Source organism: Aethina tumida, chromosome 4, assembly GCF_024364675.1.
Source record: "Aethina tumida isolate Nest 87 chromosome 4, icAetTumi1.1, whole genome shotgun sequence".
In the NCBI taxonomy this organism is placed as follows: Eukaryota; Metazoa; Arthropoda; class Insecta; order Coleoptera; family Nitidulidae; genus Aethina; species Aethina tumida.
The window spans coordinates 2128389-2147867 of record NC_065438.1 but is presented as its reverse complement, the minus strand read 5'-3'; the positions used below and the strand labels follow the sequence as shown (position 1 = coordinate 2147867).

The 19479-nt window shown below is 36.1% G+C and overlaps 6 protein-coding genes across 7 annotated transcripts in view; 2 read left to right on the top strand and 4 right to left on the bottom strand.

Annotated features, from left to right (window-relative positions):
• Window positions 1-6673, bottom strand: part of LOC109598365 (pseudouridine-5'-phosphate glycosidase) — a 113693-nt gene extending 107020 nt beyond the window's left edge. For both annotated transcript variants that reach the window (XM_020014258.2, XM_020014259.2), the window contains exons 1-6: window positions 6434-6673; window positions 5064-5286; window positions 4868-5007; window positions 4477-4813; window positions 4310-4410; window positions 2454-2513 (exon numbers count right to left, since the gene is read on the bottom strand). In XM_020014258.2, coding sequence (XP_019869817.2) covers window positions 2454-2513; window positions 4310-4410; window positions 4477-4813; window positions 4868-5007; window positions 5064-5286; window positions 6434-6661 — 1089 coding nt within the window. In that variant the 5' untranslated portion in view covers window positions 6662-6673. The remainder of the gene's footprint in view (window positions 1-2453; window positions 2514-4309; window positions 4411-4476; window positions 4814-4867; window positions 5008-5063; window positions 5287-6433) is intronic.
• Window positions 6674-6825: 152 nt separating this feature from the next.
• Window positions 6826-8738, bottom strand: LOC109598344 (uncharacterized). Its single transcript, XM_020014239.2, has 3 exons — window positions 8605-8738; window positions 8346-8552; window positions 6826-8291 (listed from the first exon to the last, which is right to left on the bottom strand). Exons 1-3 carry the CDS (start codon window positions 8644-8646, stop codon window positions 6993-6995), a joined length of 1548 nt encoding a protein of 515 aa, XP_019869798.2. The 5' UTR covers window positions 8647-8738; the 3' UTR covers window positions 6826-6992.
• Window positions 8739-8949: 211 nt separating this feature from the next.
• On the top strand, window positions 8950-10112 carry LOC109598345 (DNA-directed RNA polymerase II subunit RPB3). Its single transcript, XM_049966133.1, has 4 exons — window positions 8950-9114; window positions 9172-9343; window positions 9397-9784; window positions 9839-10112. The coding sequence occupies exons 1-4, from the start codon at window positions 9029-9031 to the stop codon at window positions 10015-10017; spliced, it is 825 nt and encodes a 274-aa protein (XP_049822090.1). The 5' UTR covers window positions 8950-9028; the 3' UTR covers window positions 10018-10112.
• A 105-nt stretch (window positions 10113-10217) lies between these two features.
• LOC109598354 (uncharacterized) lies at window positions 10218-11370 on the top strand. The gene is made up of 4 exons (XM_049966981.1): window positions 10218-10543; window positions 10591-10818; window positions 10871-11007; window positions 11056-11370. Exons 1-4 carry the CDS (start codon window positions 10277-10279, stop codon window positions 11315-11317), a joined length of 894 nt encoding a protein of 297 aa, XP_049822938.1. The 5' UTR covers window positions 10218-10276; the 3' UTR covers window positions 11318-11370.
• A 40-nt stretch (window positions 11371-11410) lies between these two features.
• On the bottom strand, window positions 11411-17091 carry LOC109598374 (maestro heat-like repeat-containing protein family member 1). The gene is made up of 9 exons (XM_020014268.2): window positions 17006-17091; window positions 16601-16953; window positions 16359-16548; window positions 15552-16268; window positions 13357-15499; window positions 12488-13306; window positions 12148-12433; window positions 11960-12094; window positions 11411-11908 (listed from the first exon to the last, which is right to left on the bottom strand). Exons 1-9 carry the CDS (start codon window positions 17046-17048, stop codon window positions 11657-11659), a joined length of 4938 nt encoding a protein of 1645 aa, XP_019869827.2. The 5' UTR covers window positions 17049-17091; the 3' UTR covers window positions 11411-11656.
• A 230-nt stretch (window positions 17092-17321) lies between these two features.
• On the bottom strand, window positions 17322-19355 carry LOC109598342 (gastrula zinc finger protein XlCGF26.1). The gene is made up of 2 exons (XM_020014236.2): window positions 18731-19355; window positions 17322-18680 (listed from the first exon to the last, which is right to left on the bottom strand). The coding sequence occupies exons 1-2, from the start codon at window positions 19139-19141 to the stop codon at window positions 17550-17552; spliced, it is 1542 nt and encodes a 513-aa protein (XP_019869795.2). The 5' UTR covers window positions 19142-19355; the 3' UTR covers window positions 17322-17549.
• Between the last annotated feature and the right edge of the window lie 124 nt (window positions 19356-19479).

Below are 19479 nucleotides of genomic sequence, written 5' to 3'. Positions count from 1 at the left end.
TAATTTAAGGAAAAAGTTTTTTAATTAAGAATATGGAATAAACTGAAAATATTCATGTGACAATTTAAATTAATTATATTAATAATTAACTACTTACATTAACTAATTAATTAATTTTTTAGTGACAAATCAGTGAATGAGATAATTTTGTTTTATTGGCAAATTTTCGAAGCACCCTTTAAAACAGTTCACCACCACCAACCCCAAAACCCACAGGAATACAAATGACACAGATACCAAACAATACAGTCACGGTGCGACCTTTGCCCGAACCCCACACAAAATTTAAACAAAAACACAAACATTAGGCTATCCAAATCATAATATGTACAGTGTAAATAAAAAATAACCATTTACAAGCATCTGGCGGACAATTGAATGGACAGTGCAAACTTCGCACTGATGACAAATTAATAAATAACAAAAAATCGGTGCGGACTGTGTTATGTGGAATCCTGAAGCTGGAACAACAAAGCAACAAAATCAACGTGTCAAAATTTAAGAAAAAAAACTTTCAATCGGGACTAGTACGTTGATTTGTTGCTCCTACGAATCCACTTGATGACTGACCTAATTAATTAGTGATGATGTGATAGTAATCGTATGAGTGATGCAGACTGCTCTTTCTACGAGGGAAACTAGAGACTTTTTACGGACGCTTTTGGACTGAGTGTGTTTATATGAGCTTATTTTCAATATTGTTGATAGTGCCTCGCCTTACGCAAAGTGCATTTGGTCTAATTAAAAGTATCAAGATGTCTCCTTCTGAGTTGTCACCGGAAACACGACGCCACGTTCAAATTTTTTAATAAATAAACAAGAATATTACAAGTACATATGAACGACATCGAATAAAATTAAAATACAACTTCCAAATTAATTTTAAAGAATACAGGGTGGCCTTTTTGTTACTGGACTCTGTGTTTTAGAAAAAGTTTCAACGTGGTGTCCGGTTTTTAGGTCGCAAATGGATATCCAACATATTTAAATGCCTTTGAACCTTGACCTAACCTAAGGCCGCCTTAAATAGGTGGCCATTAACTGTGCCTCTGTAATTTTAACCCTAGGTCCGAACTTTGAGGGCACGATGCAATGGCAACCACTGCTTAATATTTACCCCCTTTTTTTAAATAAATCAGACAAAACGGTACCGTCGAAATTAACACAGTTACTGTCAAATAATCGAAAGGAAAATCAATAATTAATTAATTTTATTATACACTGCCGCACAAAAAATAGTCAAACACGATGATTACAAAGGGGTGACGTTTTGTCTGGGTTAACAACCCTTCATTGTATTCTAAATGTACAGACTAGATATTAGATATTAGATTTTTATACTCAAAAAATATAAAAATATTACTAAAAACGTAACCCTAAAAGTGAACCGGGCTTTATAACTGTCAGTTAGGCTTACAAACCAAAAATAAATGTACTTAACCAAAAGTTAAATCGTTTTTTGGATTCTCTATGTATATGTAAAAGTATAATTCAAAGTACAAACTATTTTATATAATAGTTCTAAGATACTTAACCAAAATTAGGATGGTTTAAACAGCAAATATAAACATTTATTATGTAAAATTCTTTAACCTGTACTTGTATAATGGTTAGACTCATACTTGTAAATATATTATAAATTATAAAATTAACAAGCAAGAAACACCAATTAGACTAGACTATAATTAATTTTGTAAATATAAGAGATATGTACAGAAATTATATAATATATTCACGTAATTAATATTCAGAGTGATTTATAAAAAAGGATGCTGATGGGAAAACATGTAAAATATAATTTTAATAGAGGCACCGGATTTTGTTTGTTCATAACAACGTCGATTGGTCGACGTTGAAGCCGAGTAAAAAGCTTCATTAAACAACAAACGGCGGAAACACATCATTCCTGAATTTAAACTAACACAAAGCTGGCTTTTTTTAATTTAGAGATCAAAGAAAAAGTTACTTCACATGCATATTTACGCCGTTATATTTCGTTGATTTTTAAATGGTTGGCAATGTCAAATTGCTGGAGTACTTCGTACAACAAACCCACGTGTTTTGCCACAAGTGAATTTGATTAAACTGAACAAAATCCTGTGTCGTCAAAATCAAAACGTCTGAATTATATTTTGTTGCCATTGCATCTGGACAGAAAGAAGTTGGTTATTTGGAACAACAAAATGATATATTATAATTATTATTATTACCAATGGCTCATGCGTCTTGTTCACTTTGTTTTCGAACTTTGACAGACCAAATCGAGTACTTGTTTAAGCTTCCCGAAATATTTGTTTCGCGGTCTAGTCGCGATTATAAGGAGAGAACATAGAGTTTATGTATTATTGTTACTAAGAGCTAATTCATGTTACCACATGTGCAAGATGATGTATATATCTATTTAATAAAGTGTATTGTTAGTAAATGTTAGTCTCAATCAATCCGGTACTTACCTTAATGTCTGTGATGTCCAGGATCACGTTTGTGTCCAGGTTGGAACCACCTATGATCACCTGAAAGCAAAGAGAAGAAGGTAAAGTATTTAATCACCACTGAAAGAAGTCTTTGTTCCATAATAATAATTCAATAAATGTATTTTTTAACCCAAAAAGATGATTAAAATGGAGCTTTTCTGACAACATAAGATGCACCTAAACTCAACGAAATATACGTGCACCCTCCGGGCCTAAATGCAATAAAACGTAGGTGTTCTTGGAGGGCGAATTAATTTCAATGAATGTCTGTGGGCGGGCGCCCATTGTTCACCGTGAAGTGGAATCAACGTAATTGCACCGTGCGCAATTAGGAAGGTCTCCCAGTAATACGGAATAATGCCCGCCTCTTTCTCGATATTCAATTTCAAACTTGTTCTAACGACTTGGCCCCCAAATGATGGCAATTTGTTGTAAGGGTTTGTCTGTAACAATTTAGGTCGGTACATTTGATTCTTTTTAAAATGCACACCAACGGCGTAACATCGAAATGAGCCATTAAATTTTGGAATTAACATCAAAGCTTTCAGCACATTGTGCATCTTCCACAAAGCATGTCAAAGTCGAAGGGCAAAAAATACTCGTAGAGTTTCACATTTTGTGGGTGAATGAAATGTTTGATGGAACTGTCGTCTGGCGTGTTACAACAGGATCTTTCATGTCTGGGTTGTGTAAAAACTCTTTATTATGTTTATGTCAAACTTTTATTTGTGACTACAACTTAACCACCAAGTGTAAAATGTTAAATAATAAATACCTCTTCAGTTAATCAAGTTAAAATGATACACTTTAGTAAATAAATATTGATGTCGACATCCTAAACAATATATAAATTAATTATCTCCTTTGACCCACAAATATGGGGTGCAGGGAACATTTTTGCACTCAACACAATTCTATTAATTGAACACTTTCTTTAATAGCCTGTCCATCAAATGAATAGCAAGTCTAACACAATAACAGCTTTTTATATGCTTAAGCTTCATTTAACGAGCTTTTGTACCCAATGTGGCAAAAAAAATTGTATTAAACGTTGAAAGAATTGATGATCTATTTACAAAGCGTCCTATCAATTCTGTACACTAACATCGATTGGTTATTTTTAATTTAAATCAACAAAAAAAACGGTCTAGTCTTGTCATCTTAGTAAATATTTTATTCACGTCGCTGTTGTAACATTAATCAGAGGAGACGACAATAAATAATTTTGGTCATAATCCCTCACGACCACAAACGAGGAATGATTGTCGACAAGCTCAAAATTTGCTTTCGAATCAGACGGCAACGTAAAATGATTTACGTTGGAGAATCGCTGATACATCTCGAAACTCGGGACGATTGCGGCTTTAATAAATTATCAGATATCGCAATTTGCTCCGCGTGCTCGAGATTGTTGCATCCAGTTTGGTTTTAAAATTTCACCCGTCGAGGTTTTCATTCGGATTGATGTAATTTAGCGGAGCACGTCTGAAATCGTGGGCCGATAATTGTTTGATGGCACAATTTCCGCCTTTACACGACGAAATTCCATTATCAAAACACATAAAACGTACACGTATTTCTGGTTTGATTAAATTTTCATATGGAAATAACGAACGAATCAATCAATCACAGTCAAAGTGGGTGTCTGGGGCGGCGTCTAATTTCATTATCATTACAGACAGTAATTGTCGACTCAGGAAACACGTTTCAATTACTCCAAAAATAGACATTGTGAACAAGATCTTTAAATCCATAAATAAATGAAAAAAAAATGTATAAACTTATGGTTTATTAGATTTATTACACTTCATTTCAAGTACTTAGTTCCTACTTACTGGCCTCGATGAGCTTGTTCCAACGGTTTCATCTTCAAGACGCCCCAATTCCGAAGCTATTAAAGCGGAGATTTTCGCATTGTTCTTAATTAGTGCAATGTCTGAAACTTCAGTTAAGGATACTAGATACATTAAAAACAAAATTGTTACAATATTTTAAAGGATACTGGTCTTAAGGGACTTTCCTTCAGTGATTTTTGCCACTTGGGAAAGAATGAAAGGGGTTATCTCCTTGCCAGAAATGTTAAACTTATTTTTGGCTAAATAGAGAGCTTCGTCAATCGCCTCATCGATTATTTCGGGTTCTAGGGAGTACTCTTGTGGTACTGGGACTGCAAACAGCATTGCTGATTCAATTTGTAGATCCTTATTGGCTTTTATCAACTTCGCCGCCTCCAGTGAACTTGTTACATTGTAGGGGGCTTTGTAAGAGCTCTTTGTTGTGTAGAAAGCTGGAAAGTCTTTGGAGTCCCCAAAAGTAGCTACGAAAACTCCATGTGTTTCCTATAAAATATGACAGTTTATACAAATGTAGTGTATAAAACAACAAATCTTTACTAGATACTCTAAAGTTTTAGGTATGTCTAGAATGGACTTAACACCACTAGATACAACAGCAATGTTACTCTTCCCCAACTCAATCAAATCAGCTGACACATCAAAGGTTTCGTTCACTTCTCTGTGGACACCTCCAATTCCTGAAAGGGTTTCAAGTAATTAATTAAATAATTACAACTGAAGTAAAATTTAATACCTCCAGTGGCGAAAATGGGTATTCCAACTTTGTTGGCGACAAGAACTGTTCCGGAGACAGTGGTTCCCCCGTTAAGTTTGTGGCTGATCACGTAGGAAAAATCGCGTCTGGACGTTTTTATGGGCTTGCTCACGCTGGTGTCTCCCAAGGTGGCAATTTCGAATTCGGTCAATCCGACTTTAATTTGGCCATTTATTATGGCTATGGTCGCCGGCGTGGCACCCTGAACATAAAACGTCGAGGAATTCGTTGATTAATTATACAAGTGTGGCAATTGAACATTACGAGAACCTTGTTTTTTATTCAATTCATTTAAAATCTAATAAAAAATGAATATTTTCCTAGGATATATTTTAGTTATGTTCAATCAAATATCAAACTTGTCAAACAAAATTTTCTTTAATTTATAATGAGTAATTTTGTGCCAAAGAAAAGTGTCCTTGTTCTTACAACGAGAGAAGTTAAAATGAAGAACCAGCCACAATTAACAACCCTTAATTCTATGGATTTACCACCCACCATTCCTGAAATCGAATGTGAAGATGAACTACCTTATACAAGTCGTCGAAATTCCAACGAAATCAGAGACATTGAAGACGTATGGAAAAACATTGAATATTTAAAAAATAAAATGAACTCAATGGACGAGTGGAACAAATTGCGGCGTGAAGTTAAAGAGCTGAAGACAACCATGTCAGAAAATTGGAAGGATCTGGTGGAAATAAACCAAAAACTTCAAGAGAAAATCCAGGCAAATATTGAAGATTTGAAGTTAAGAGATCAGTTTACTTCAGAACTGAAAAAATATGACTTTTAAAACGATTAAATTAATTTTTTAGCTGGATTAAAGTAACAATTTTGCTCATTTAAAATGTCTGATGTCCATTAAATTTCTGCAATACATTTTTTAGCATATTTCATTTTGATAAATGCCTAAATATACTGTTCGAAAAGCGTTTGACCATGCTGAATTTTGAAAGAGACATCATGCATGACAGAGACAGTAAGTCCTCCCACTATGGAGTAAATTTACAAACTTTTACTGTCTCAAAATTGTGTCGGATCAAAACTTTTCAACTGGTATAATTATATAAGTAATTATTTAATTTTTGTAATTACAGACCTTTTGGCTTGATAAAATAATGACTATAGAGGTTAAGTATATGCAACAATATCACCAATTTTACTTAATTAACAAATGGACTTTCTATGTACGTTAGTATCAAAATTATAATTAAATTTAGCTATTTAATGTTTATAATTGCTCATCTCGCTGTAAGAAAAGGAGTTTTAAAGTGCACTTTATTATAAAATTTGGCAACCATGATTATTATTGCACAGGTATTTTTATAGGTTATGGTTATTGTTACCTGTTCCCTGACAATATTTTCTACTTCTTTAGCACATTCCACGTTCTGAGGAAAGGGCATGCCATGCGTAATTATGGTAGATTCTAACGCGATCACCGGTTTATTACTTTCCAACGCGTTTCTAACCTCTTCGCTCACATGTAACTGTGGAATATTCGAAAAACAACGAGAATACCAATTCACGGAGTTGATGATAGAGACGTTCACATTTTTTGCTATTCTAAACATTTTGGTGAATTTAGAGAGCACAACAAGTGATTCTGGCCACCCACTAAAAGCACCACTGAAGCTACACTTATCACTTTTGGGTTGAGTAGGGTTAACAATAATACACTAATTATCTTTTTTTATTTAATTACTAATAAATATATCACAATATAAATCAATTATTAGTCCTATAAAAATTAGTTGTATTACAGTTGGGAGAAACAAATGAGTTATCTGTATATTTTAGTTATTCCAATATAAATAAATATATCACAATATAAATGAATCAGCACAGTCCTATAAAAAATCACTTACAAAAACATTGTTAAAAAATTCAGTGACAAAGTATGACTCAAGAAGTATGAAAGTTGAATAAATCCAAATTGGGCAAATCTAAATTCAATGAACCAGTACTCAAGTCTAAGTCAGGCTCAGTAATCTTCTTAAACCGCTCATTGACAAATTGATCAACGTTCATTACTTCATCAGAACTTATTGAGTTGTCAAGTAGATTTGCACTTGAATCCACTGCAGACATCAACTCATGAGGTAATGCATTAAGTAGACTATTTTCTGACAATAAATCACTGTGCAAAGTTATTTGATTGTCCAACATTGGCACCTCTGCCCCAGATTTCTTTGTGAATGTTCCCAATGTGGTATCTTCAACTGAGATTGTTTGGATACCAGTTTTCTTGTCCTGGAAAGTTGGAAATCCATTTGGTTGTGCCAAATTCTGCAGGCTTGGCTTAAAAACTGAGTTATCCTGATAATTAAACTCTTCCAGGATACCAGTTCTAAAATCTATATGACTAGATGCCTTTAATGCTTCAGTTGAGAAGAAATTGTTCTCATCAAGTTTGACATTTTCAGCTTCAAAAATTTGCTTAGTATCTGCCTTATTTATTTTAGGCACGTTCTCTATACTTTTACTATTTTCGTTTATCTTCTCTGTTGTGTTGAATAAATTAGTGTTGTTTTTAGGATTAAAAAAATCAGAATTACCAATCAATTTCAGTACTGTAACATCCTTATGCAGCTCATTTTCATCAAACCTGTATTTCCCAGGATTTAAACCTATTGCATTACCTAAAACCTTATCAACTTGTACATTATTATCAACCTCCTCCTTTTTAAATAAAGCACTTGTCAGCAATTGAACATTGTGTAATAAATTAGTGAGCTCCTCACAAAACTTGCTGCCCCTTCTGCCAGGCGGGCTTTTCTGAGTTATGTCTACCAAATAGTTCCACACATCAAAATTCAACTTGTTGAATGTGTCAGACAGAGGTCCATGATCTGGATACTTCTCCAAGTGTTGCACCATTTTGGCCTTTCCCAAGTACGCCTTCTGACATTTTGGACATCTGTATTGAGCGGATATTGTCCTTTTCTTCTGGTGCACCTCCAATTCTTGGTACACAACATTGTCATTTTTGTTGCTCTCTTCAAATCTAACAAATTCACTTGTTTTGATCTCTGGCTCATCGGTTATCTCGATCTTTTTAAAATCTTTCTCAATGTGCTTTGGCAGTTTAACGAGTCTCCCTGAACGCGTTCTTGCCGATTTCGGTGGCTCAACAGGCACTTCTGGTGGCTTGGTGTCTTGTGGGACCTTCCTCTTAGGTCGTCCCCTTTTGGTGTTTGTGGGCTAAATATTAAGTCAATTAAACACAGATAATTTATGTGGATAATTTGAATTTACCTTTAAATCTAAATCTTCTGGATAAACTACTTGATAAATGACTGTCTGAGTTTCTTCAATGTTTGGGATTAGTTGAATATTGGTGTCTAGTGGCTGAAGATTTAATTCATGTTGTACTGAGGGCTCACAAGTTACTATTGCATCTAATTGTGTGTCAGCTATAGGTATTTGGTTATTGGCCTTTGTTAATCGAATTGACTTAACACCCTACAAAAATTAAATAAGGAAATGTTGTGTATTGTTGTGTAATTATACTTACTTTTTTCAATGAGACTAATAATGGTGTGACATTTTGAGACATTGTGTACTTACGATATTCTATAAATTAATTTGAAACAAAATAAATTCTACACTGACAGTTGTTTTATGACTTAAAAATTGTGGATATTGGTAACACTGAATTAAGTACCTTTCACAAAATACTGTTAAAACATCTCCTTCTTTACTGTATTGCTTTATAATATCTATAAAATATGAGCCGTTTTTCCCAAATGATTAATAAACACCTTTAAGATAATTTTACAAAGTGTAAATTCAAATAAAATTAACAAGAAAATTAAAAGTGTGCCAACTTAAACACACACAACAACATAATCCCTAACCGGCGAACACAGTTTGATTAAAAACAGTTTTTGTTGTGGTTGTGACTATAGAACAGCTTGTAGCGTTCTATTTGTTTAAAAATGCCTTATGCTAATCAGCCCTCCGTTCATATTACAGATTTAACAGACGACAATGTGAAGTTTTATATCGAAGATACAGATTTAAGGTAAAAACCATATAAATTAATAAACCAATAAAACTAACCTATATATTTTTGTTGTAGTGTTGCTAACAGCATTAGAAGGGTCCTAATTGCTGAAACTCCAACTTTAGCCATAGATTGGGTTAAACTAGAAGCAAATTCGACTGTATTAAGTGACGAATTTTTGGCACACAGAATTGGCCTTATTCCATTGATTTCTGATGAAGTAGTCAGCCGTTTACAATATCCAAGAGTAATTTACTTGTCCACATATTAATACTAAAAATTAAACTTGTTGTTTTATAGGACTGTATTTGTAAAGACTTTTGTCAGGAGTGCAGTGTGGAATTTACATTGGATGTAAAATGTACTGAAGACAAAACAAGACATGTAACAACAGCAGACTTGAAATCCAGTGATCCAAGAGTAATTCCAGCCACATCAAAGCACAGAGATGATGAATCTTCAGAGTATGAGGAGAATGATGAAATCTTGATAATTAAGTTGAGAAAAGGACAAGAACTGAAAGTGAGGGCTTATGCCAAAAAAGGTTTTGGTAAAGAACATGCAAAGTGGAATCCTACTTGTGGTGTTGCTTTTGAATATGATCCAGACAATGCTATGAGGCACACATTGTATCCAAAACCAGATGAGTGGCCAAAGAGTGAATACAGTGAACTGAAAGAAAACCAATGTAAGTAAAATAAAATGGTTTATCAAGAAGTATTTAATTATATTTTTATTACAGATGAAGCACCATTTAACTGGGAGTTGAAGCCAAACAAGTTCTTTTACAATGTAGAATCAGCAGGATTACTTAGACCAGAAAATATTGTTATTATGGGTGTTTCTATGTTGAAAGAAAAGTTGTCCAATTTGCAGACTCAGCTTAGCCATGAAATGCAAAGTGATGCTCTGGCTATTTAAATTTAATTAATTGTTATTGGTTTAAATATAATTTTTAATATTACCTGCTAATTTTATTTAGTGATAATTTTAAATAATATATATTATAGATCATATGTAGTTTTTTTTAATAACAATGAATCCTATTTTGTTTTGTGTAATTTTAAACAATTAAAAATTATAATCAAAATTGATTCAATAGACATCAATTTAATGTCATCAAAATTGAAAAAAATATTTTATTATCTCATGTGACTGACTTTTGTATATTTACTTAAACATGAACATTTGTGATCCTACAAATAGAGACTATGCCTTTCAAAATAAAACTACATATTTGAATGACTACAAACGTTATATTGTTAAGTCGGAGGAACCGTCAACTCAAAAATTATACCAAGAAATAAAGCAGAAACCGTCTAAACCTAGGAAGCATATAGATAATGAATCTTTGTGCGAGTATAAAAAGAATGCATATGTACCTTTCACCATTTATCATTCCCCAAAACCCATAATTAACAAACCATACAAAGTTATAGATTTACTAGTAAGTATTTAAATACCCCCTAATCAAATCTCTAACACTTAACTCAGGAATATCCTCTAGAATCAAAGAACTATGAGGTGATTAAGTCAAGACCTAGATTCTTCATATCACCCGGTATACCAATCGACGACATAGAGGACATCGAGAAAAGAAACATAATTATGAAATATATGTATACAACTGAATGGGAATCAAGAGCTCAAACCGCCGCCTTGCCGAAAACCAAACGTGATCGCATCACTCCTGAAAGCCTGGAGAAGTCACTCAACGCCACAGTAATAATATTATTTGTATTAGTTGCCTCTAATGACCAATGTGAATTGTTAGGTTGAATTAAAAACAGAAATATACACCCCCTTGGCCGAACCGTTCCTGAGACGAGGCCAAGAATGGGACGATGCCCAGACTAGAAATACAGTGGATCCAACCAGAACGTTTTGGATTAATAAAGATCCGCCAGTTAAGTAAGTGTTTAACATTAATAATTACTTAAGTTAATTTATTAAGTTCAGATGTGGAGCCTGTGTGAATCCCCTGGAAAATATAGTGCCACAGGAGACGAAAAACGAAATACGGGACCTAATTAAAGAAGACAAGTTAAGGGGAGAACACGATGTTAGATGCTCTAGCTATGCTGGTTACATACCCAATTACAGTGACCCTGTCCCATTGGCTAAAACAGACTTTCCTATATCTTGGCCATATTTATCCATATCTCAGATTCTTGATATCAGAAAGAAGGATAAAACTGGTCATAAAGTCGAGTACAAATGAATGTTTTAAATAAAATGTACTGTATATTATACAAATACAGATTTACACTATTATTTGCTTGTAGTTATTAGGTGATGAATAAAGACACTCATATTTTGTATGTACGTGATATATTTAAAACAAATAACAAGACTCATAACAAAAAATGCGATTTATACATATATCTTTCAATTAAAATTTTTGACTAGTCTAATAATTTCCAATAAAAAGCTCAGTAAACATCAATCAATAATTTCATTTGTAGAATAATAATTTTCCAATATTCACCCTTAAAAAAACTCACAATAGGTATAAGTATTCTCTATAAATATTTATATTAATAAGCCTTTAATCTTAAGTCTAATTTAAAAATAAAAAGGTCATAGCCTCGACAGCTCGCATTCTAACGTCCTCATTTTCATCATTCAACAATTTCATTAATCTATCACAGACGGTATCGACAGAAACCCTACTCTTATTTTCCGGGGTCAATTGAGAATACAGCAAACCAGACAAGAGTGCTGCATTACTCCTAATCTGGACCCACTGACTTTTAAAATATGATAAACACGTCATCACCAACAACGGGAACAAATCTTGAATTTCTTCAGCCTAAAAACAAATAAATGAAGACATTCTCCAATATATTATGCTTTACACTACCATTATCTTTATTAAGTCTCTGACAAAATCATAAAAATGAAGATTGGCCTCATCAATTAAGTGTTCTTGTATCATGGAGTTAACTTTCGGGCTGTCTAAATAAGGTCCCACTTTTCTCAATGTGTATTTGCAAGCCTAAAAAGTCACAGTTATATAAACTTACTAATAGTATAGTATATACAATAAACCTTTATAACTGATATATCTGGGTCACACAAGTGTAACAACAACGTTATAACGTTGCCGTGAATTTGCTCCTTGAATGCCTCCAAATTAGCTTCAGAATTTAGTGACTGAGTTAAATCTCCCAGCAGTTTGAATGAAGCTCTCCTCAAATTGACATCCTCCTGACCAAGCAAAGGTTTAATTCTTACAGCGGCTGTGACTTGGAATGAACTAAACTTGTAATTCTCCAACGTCGTGAGTAATTTGGAAAATGTGAGCATACCCTCCAAAATCACCGAGCTTTCGTTCCTAAAATCTCAATATTAAATATCTGGAATACAATAATAATAACATGATGCTAACCCAATACTGTTGTAGTCCAGGCTGTTCATCAACACGCTTAAAATAGGGTTGCAATGCCTCGAAATTAAGTCCAAATTTGATTGCTCGACGGCATATCCCAGTCCTTGAAGGGCGATCCTACGAACCGCACAACTCTGGTCGCTTTGGACGTCGAGAATCATCTCCAATAAATTCTCAACAAGGACTGTTTGTTCATTTGCCCTTTGTCTCAATAAATACGTGAAGAAAGCAACTGCTGCTACCCGCTGCGGCTCCAATTCTGCTCGTATAAATGGGCCAAGGCAAGCCACCAACCACGACAATGATTGGGGATTTTCTTCGGAAATATTCTCCACTAATTTGGACACCACCTCCAAAAATACCGCCGGATCTTCGCTGGACTCTATATGGGCGTAGGAGAGGAGCGTGTTAACCATCGGTTTATACTCGCAGCACAAGAAAAACATCCTCATTGTATCCAGGGCTACTTTGCAAGGATTTAATTTGTAGGCTTCCCTGTTCATTATGAAGCCGTACTTCTCCTTTTTGCCATTAGTTTGAGAGAGTGGAGGTTGAGTGCCCATGTATGAAGCCAAACATATCAGCAGGAGGGAAAATATCTCTGAGAACTGTGTTAAGCAGAGTTCCTTCAGTTGACCATTCTTCAACAGCTCTTGTAGGGCGGAAACAGCTTGCAACGATCGGACGTTGCAGATTTTCATTTCTTTGGTCTCGTCTTCATACATGGGGGTTTGCTTGATGATTTTCTTCAGCTGATCAAAGAGGTCCTGGACCAGAGTTTGGTCCATAGATAAGATGTTCCACGTATCAATTATACGCCTAAAAAGGTTTAATTAGACATTATCATAGAAAACAGGCAATCAACTTACGTATCAAAGGGTAATGGTTCAGCCAACAAAAGGCTGCCAACTAGTTTAGGGTGGTGGGTGGCCAAATTTAAAATACCCCTGAGTGCTGACGACCTTGTCCTCGGGCATTGGATCTTATCCAGCTGTTTTAACATTTTAGCAAGTATTAAATTAACATGGCTTTGCAGCTCGCTGCCTTTAGACTTGAGGGTCATACTGAGTACGACTCCGGTACCGTTAGAAGACGAGCTCTCGCAATCCAACAACCCATCGCAGAGCCCGTCAACGAAATGAACGAGCTGAAACTGGGGGATGTTGAGGCAAATCACGTGGGCAAGGTCTGAGGTCAAGTTGTACAGGAGTTTCGGGTCGTCGGAGTCAATTTGGTGCTGGATGTGCTGCAGTGAGTTACTAAGAACTTTGTCGTGGTCTTTCATGTGACCCTCGTACCTGGCAGCTATGCACAAAACTAAGCAAATGCATTCAACGGCGATCTTCCGGATGTTTTTGTTTGGGTCGGTGCACCTCGGCACAATGTGGGCTAGAAGTGAGCCGGTCTGGCCGAAAGTGCTGGGACAATCGTAGGCGAATTTCATGTTGTTCAGGTAGGTTTGAAGGACAAGTTTTAAGTTATCGCAGGCGGGGTGGCGTTGCTCCGGTTTCTTTTTACCCAGCCAAGGCTCTAGCAATGTGGTGATCTCGTCCAGAGTTGCTGGAGAAAGACTTTGCATCAACAGTTCTTGCACCAGCAAGTTAAGTTCTGAGAAACTTTTGGTGATGTATGGCACCATCTTTAAATCACCATAGTAACTTTCTGTGTTATCCACGTTTATCTTACAATAAATGGCGGAGGCATTAAAGACATTATCGAAGAACAATTTGAGCAATCTAATGCGTTCCTCCGACTCCAAAGGCAATGGTAGTCGAACCAACGCAGTTATAGCAGTCAAAATCAGCGGAAACAATTCAATGTACTCTGGTCCATTATGTAAATGAATCTGTGAAGATACAAGTTCAACAACTTTATCTCTTTCGTTAAGTCTAATGTGCAACGAATTTCTGTTGGGGTGCATTGCGTCAGCCACACTTGTTATGGTTCTTAAACAAGCTTTCCTTATAGGAAAATCCTTGGCTGCGCTTAGTTCCAATAAAACATAATCCAGAATTTCAGATTCAATGACTTTTAAAATCTTGTCAGCAGGCGCCTCATTGCAGATTTCGGCGTAACTGTATATCACAACGTAACGCAGTCTTTCAATGTCCATTTCGTGTTTTTGGTCCTTCATGAATGAGAAAAATTTGGAAGACTTCTTCAACAGAACATTCTTTCTGATCTCCGCAAATTTGTCCAAAACAATTTGGATATGCGTTCTGGAACAAATACCAACAGCTTCACTGTACGTTTGCAGTTCTTTAAAGTCATTTAACTTTAGATTACTTAAAATACTTTCTATAGTTTGCAAGACAGTTTCTTTGTCGGACAAAAAGCACAGAATTATGGCGAGACATTTAAGCAGAAACTGCTTTTCCTGCTGCTTCGACGAAGCATCACCAATGCTCAAGAACCTATTGTTTGCGTAAGAATCCAGCTGCTTCCTACTTTGAAACACCAAAATCTCAACAAAGGACTCGTTTTTCACAGCTTCTAAAAGCAACGTCAAAAAGTCAAACAGTAAATCTTGCCACTCAAGCACGTTAAAGTTGTCGTAGTTTTGCTCCAAGTACTTGACTAATTGGGGAATCTTCAAATCCCAAACCGACTTATAACTATCAATTTCGCAAGGTTTGACGTTCCTCAAAAAGTTAAGTATGAAGGTGCCCCTAAACCCCGGCAATGGATCAGCCAAAAGACCAAGACAACGTACGAAAGCAGCTTCGCAGCTACTGACGTTATCCTTTTTAGAAGCCAGATGCGTTAAGCACCTCAGTATTATAACAATAGCGTCATCGTAGACAGGTCCTAGGAAACACTGCATCAAGAGCACCCAGAGAATGTTTTCTAACTCAGGAACTGAGGTACTCAGCATGTACAAGGTGTTATCAGAAGATTTCTGAATGTCAGCCAATTCGTGGGGAGACACGTCGCTGTTTTTGGGCACGTTTTGTTTGCAGCACATTTTTAAGATGAACTCCATGTACTTCATTGCCCCATCTGGGTTGCACTCTAGTAAAAACGATTTATAGGATAAATCAGACAAAATAACAATAATCCTTACCTTTATTTAATAAAACCTTTTTAATGGCAAAAGCCACAATGATTTTCACCAAAGCCTTCTTCACTCTAATACTAGGGTCAGATAAGGAGTCATTCAAGGTTTTCAGAATATCCTTGAACCTCCTGCTTATAGTTTGGTCACAATGAGAAACAAGATGGGTGAGAACAGTTAGCGACTTAACTCGCTCCTTTTCGTTGTTATTTTTCAATTGAGTTAACAACTGGTCAATGGTGCTATCAGTGAAGTGAAGGGCAAAACATTCATAGCACCTCAAGACTTCAGAGTGGCTCCTCAACAGTTCAGGTTGGGCATAATCAGGGGAAACACACACCAAATCACTCAGTGCATGCAATATATTAGTCATGAGTGGTTCTAGAAGCGTACCGTTAACGGTGGCAGCCTTTTGCACCACTGCACCAACACATTTAGTAATGTTGTATGAGTCAATAGGTCTCTTATAAAGATTTAACAGAGTCTGTATGACTTTGGGCGTCTGTTGTGTGACTTTATCGACGCTCAACACGGGGAATATTGTGGACAGGGCGTTGAGAACAGCCTCAGTGACTTTAGGATCCCTGCTTTGAAGCCAGGAAGAAAATAGTACGTCATATGCCATACCAATTTCTACGTTAAAGTTGTCGATTTGGATTGTACTGTCCGGTACTTCGTTAATGTTCGCGCAATATTCCGTCAAAGCCTCACAAAAGCTACCCAAGGCTAAAATAAATAATAAATAGCATTTTTACAACAATTATTATATACATCAATCCTCTAGGTAATAAATATTGTCTAATTTAAGCTACATACCATAAGAAAAAGCCTGTCTGAGTATGTCAACTCTCAAATTTCCAATAAGAGGCAAAATAATGTGCAGAATGTTCTTCAAGTAAGGTACTACTCCATAAGGGTTTGTATGGGCTAATGCCCCAAGTGTATGTGGTACCATATAATGGGGCACAACTCCTGCTTCCAATTTTTTCAATAAAGAATCCATCACCTAACATAAACCACTAATAAATACAATTTAACAATTTATGTATTACTCTTACTTGGATATAATGTTCACGACCCAATGCAACAAGTACCCCAGAAGCTGGTAATTGAACCAATGGCTCATGAATAGGATTATCTATCATAATAGACAAACTGAACTCAATAATGGACAGAATTGTATCTCCATCTATGTTAGCAATGTTGTCTGTACAAATATTTTCCATAATTTTCAACACAGAAGAAATGCTTTCATTTGTTGGCTTCTTTGCAGTGTTTGTACAGAAAGTTACGCACGAATTCAGGACTTGGTTGGGATGTTTTTCCGCTAATTTCTTCAAAGAATTATTGATGGTGTCAGTGACCAAACTGCTTTTATCTGAGACTGAACACAGGAGGATCCCAATGGCCACTAAAAATATTAACATGGGGCATTTTTCAAATGTGTAGGCCTAATTAGTTACCTTGCAATTGGGACTCCGCATTTTGTTTGTTGTTGCCGTTCATTTTTATGGATTTTGAATAATTTATGTTGCTTTTATCATGTTTTTTAAAGATTGACAACTCACTTGTCACAATAACAATAACATAACCAAAGTTTTATCTGTCAGATATAAGAATATGCAAAGGCTTGTTTCCATTTATTTTATGATACGAAGCCAAAACTTAAATATGGTTTGTTGACATTTTCCCCTTACTATATGCGTTATATTTTTTAATTATATTAATTTTGCATTGTCACACAATAACGTGAGTTTATTTATTATCGTAAATAAAATACCATGTTTAATATTTTTTATTTCAAAAATAATATAAATAAAGTGAAGAAATCGAGTAAATTAATACACTCTTTTTCTAAATTCATGTTCACACAATTCAATTTATAAATACAGCTTATATTAAACTACTCTGTTAGATGCTAACTATAGTTTTCAATAGCCCCTAATATGCATTAAGTTAAGCAGTAAATTAAACATCAATTAATCACACATCACATAAATGAAACGTTCAGTATTCGAGGAAGAAAATCGGCGGAGGCCCATAGTTCTCCGCAATCACCATGTTCTGTGGTGGTGCCAAAATAGTACCCGGAGGGTTTCTGTGCGGCATCCCCGTCGGCGGTATATCCTGTCTTGTCCTGCAAGTCACGCTGGTGTTGATCCCGTGTCGCCTCTTCATGTGTTTGTTGTAATTCGGCCAGTTAGTGAAATGATGCTGGCACTCGTTACAGGAATAGGGCCTTTCGCCCGTATGTTGTCGCCTGTGCGTGGTCAGGACGCCTTTAAATCGGAACGACTTGCCGCAAAACTCGCAGGTAAAAGGCATGGCTCCAGTGTGAATGCGATGGTGCTCCTTCAACGTCCCCCTTTCCCTAAACTGTCTCCCACACACGTCACACTTGTGTGGCTTCAATCCCGAATGCACGGAGTCGTGCTTCTTCAATCTAATCAGCGTTTTGAAGGACTTGCCACAAATTGTACAGTTAAATGGCCTGGCTGCAGTGTGGGTCAGCAGGTGGTTCTCTAAGTTGCCCTTCTGCACAAAACTCTTGCCGCACTGGTCGCAGGTGTAATCCCTGACGCCGCTGTGGATGCGTTTATGCGCCATCAGATTCGGCTTGGTCCCAAACCTTTTAGGGCACTGGTCGCATTGATACCGGTTCTTTAGTTCGGCCGGGAGGTGCGACCTGGCGTGCACCAACAGGGCTGATTGCATCCTGAAACGCTTCCCGCACGTCGTGCACATGTGAGGCCTTTCGTCCCCGTGTTTTGCCCGGTGCTTCTCCTGGTCGGTGACCGTCGGGAACCACTTGTAGCACACGTCGCAGCAGAACTTCAGCTTGATGCGGTGGACTTTGACGTGCGTTAGGAAGGTGCTGTACTTGGCGTAGACTTTGGAGCAGTCGGCGCATAGATATCGTGGTGTGCCGTTGTGGACTGTTGCAAAGTGGTCTCTTAGGTCCTCTGAATTGTCGAAGATTTGGTGGCAGTCGCAGCAGGTCCACGGGTACGACTCCCAGCTGATTTGGTCCGTTTTCGGCACGAGGGTGCCGTCTTCGTTGACGTCGAAGTCTTTGATGTCTGGCAAACATTCTATATTGTTTGATGATTCCTCTTTCTTTCTTGTTGACCGTTTTTGCTAGAAAATTTGGGATAATTCATTTAATTAATTGAATATGATATGAATACCTTCTTCTCAGTTTTAGCTGGCTTTTCAACAGGTGCCACATTATTTGTTGGTAAAAATAAGTCGTCGTCTTCAAACTCACACTTAAGGTCTGAACTGGGATCATCAAAACTCAAATCACCAGCAGCATCATCAACAATTTGTTGTTCACTTGTTTCATCCAAAGCCTTGGCTGTTTCAACAGTATTTGCCAGTTCATTGAGTATTTCCTGGGCTTTCTGAATGAGATCATTGAACACCCATGTTGTTTCAACTGATTTGTAACATTTCTGGCATATAGTTGTCGGTAGTCTGTCTTCATTGGAGATTCTAATTTGAAAGAGATTAAGAATCCTCGAGGACAAGTCTGGAGTTTCTAATACTGATATTTTATCGGTGGAACTTTCGGCACACAATCGACACCGTGACTCCATATCATTTATTTATGTTCCCTTTAAATCATATTTATGTTTGTTGGACTTATTTGGTGGGCCTCATATAAGGCGATATTACTTTAAAATCATTTTATTGCAGTGTTTTTTCCCCTGTACCCTGATAGTAATACAGAAGAAAGACTTTCATTACAGTTTATGATTATCAATTTGCTTTTGTTTTGTTTTTTATTTTTTTATGTATTATATTAACCTCGTCTTGTCATAAAGTAAATCCTGTGAAGTTTGCCATCAATAAAATTATTGTTTAAAATTTATTAATCTGATATTAACTTTATCCTAAGTAAATTAAAAATGAATTAAATGTAATTTGTTCAAAT

What these genes read in the sequence shown, in the direction of transcription:
- LOC109598344 (XM_020014239.2), bottom strand. Translation starts at nt 8,646, where the DNA reads ATGTCTCAAAATGTCACACCATTATTAGTCTCATTGAAAAAA. An exon ending in TATTAGTCTCATTGAAAAAA is followed by an intron (nt 8,553 to 8,604) that starts GTAAGTATAATT and finishes TAATTTTTGTAG; the next exon opens with GGTGTTAAGTCAATTCGATT. An exon ending in CAGAAGATTTAGATTTAAAG is followed by an intron (nt 8,292 to 8,345) that starts GTAAATTCAAAT and finishes CTTAATATTTAG; the next exon opens with CCCACAAACACCAAAAGGGG.
- LOC109598345 (XM_049966133.1), top strand. Translation starts at nt 9,029, where the DNA reads ATGCCTTATGCTAATCAGCCCTCCGTTCATATTACAGATTTAACAGAC. An exon ending in ATCGAAGATACAGATTTAAG is followed by an intron (nt 9,115 to 9,171) that starts GTAAAAACCATA and finishes TTTTTGTTGTAG; the next exon opens with TGTTGCTAACAGCATTAGAA. An exon ending in GCCGTTTACAATATCCAAGA is followed by an intron (nt 9,344 to 9,396) that starts GTAATTTACTTG and finishes GTTGTTTTATAG; the next exon opens with GACTGTATTTGTAAAGACTT.
- LOC109598354 (XM_049966981.1), top strand. Translation starts at nt 10,277, where the DNA reads ATGAACATTTGTGATCCTACAAATAGAGACTATGCCTTTCAAAATAAA. An exon ending in ACAAAGTTATAGATTTACTA is followed by an intron (nt 10,544 to 10,590) that starts GTAAGTATTTAA and finishes CACTTAACTCAG; the next exon opens with GAATATCCTCTAGAATCAAA. An exon ending in AATAAAGATCCGCCAGTTAA is followed by an intron (nt 11,008 to 11,055) that starts GTAAGTGTTTAA and finishes TATTAAGTTCAG; the next exon opens with ATGTGGAGCCTGTGTGAATC.
- LOC109598374 (XM_020014268.2), bottom strand. Translation starts at nt 17,048, where the DNA reads ATGAACGGCAACAACAAACAAAATGCGGAGTCCCAATTGCAAG. An exon ending in GAACCATTACCCTTTGATAC is followed by an intron (nt 13,307 to 13,356) that starts GTAAGTTGATTG and finishes AAACCTTTTTAG; the next exon opens with GCGTATAATTGATACGTGGA. An exon ending in CAGATATATCAGTTATAAAG is followed by an intron (nt 12,095 to 12,147) that starts GTTTATTGTATA and finishes GTGACTTTTTAG; the next exon opens with GCTTGCAAATACACATTGAG.
- LOC109598342 (XM_020014236.2), bottom strand. Translation starts at nt 19,141, where the DNA reads ATGGAGTCACGGTGTCGATTGTGTGCCGAAAGTTCCACCGATAAAATA. An exon ending in CAGCTAAAACTGAGAAGAAG is followed by an intron (nt 18,681 to 18,730) that starts GTATTCATATCA and finishes CAAATTTTCTAG; the next exon opens with CAAAAACGGTCAACAAGAAA.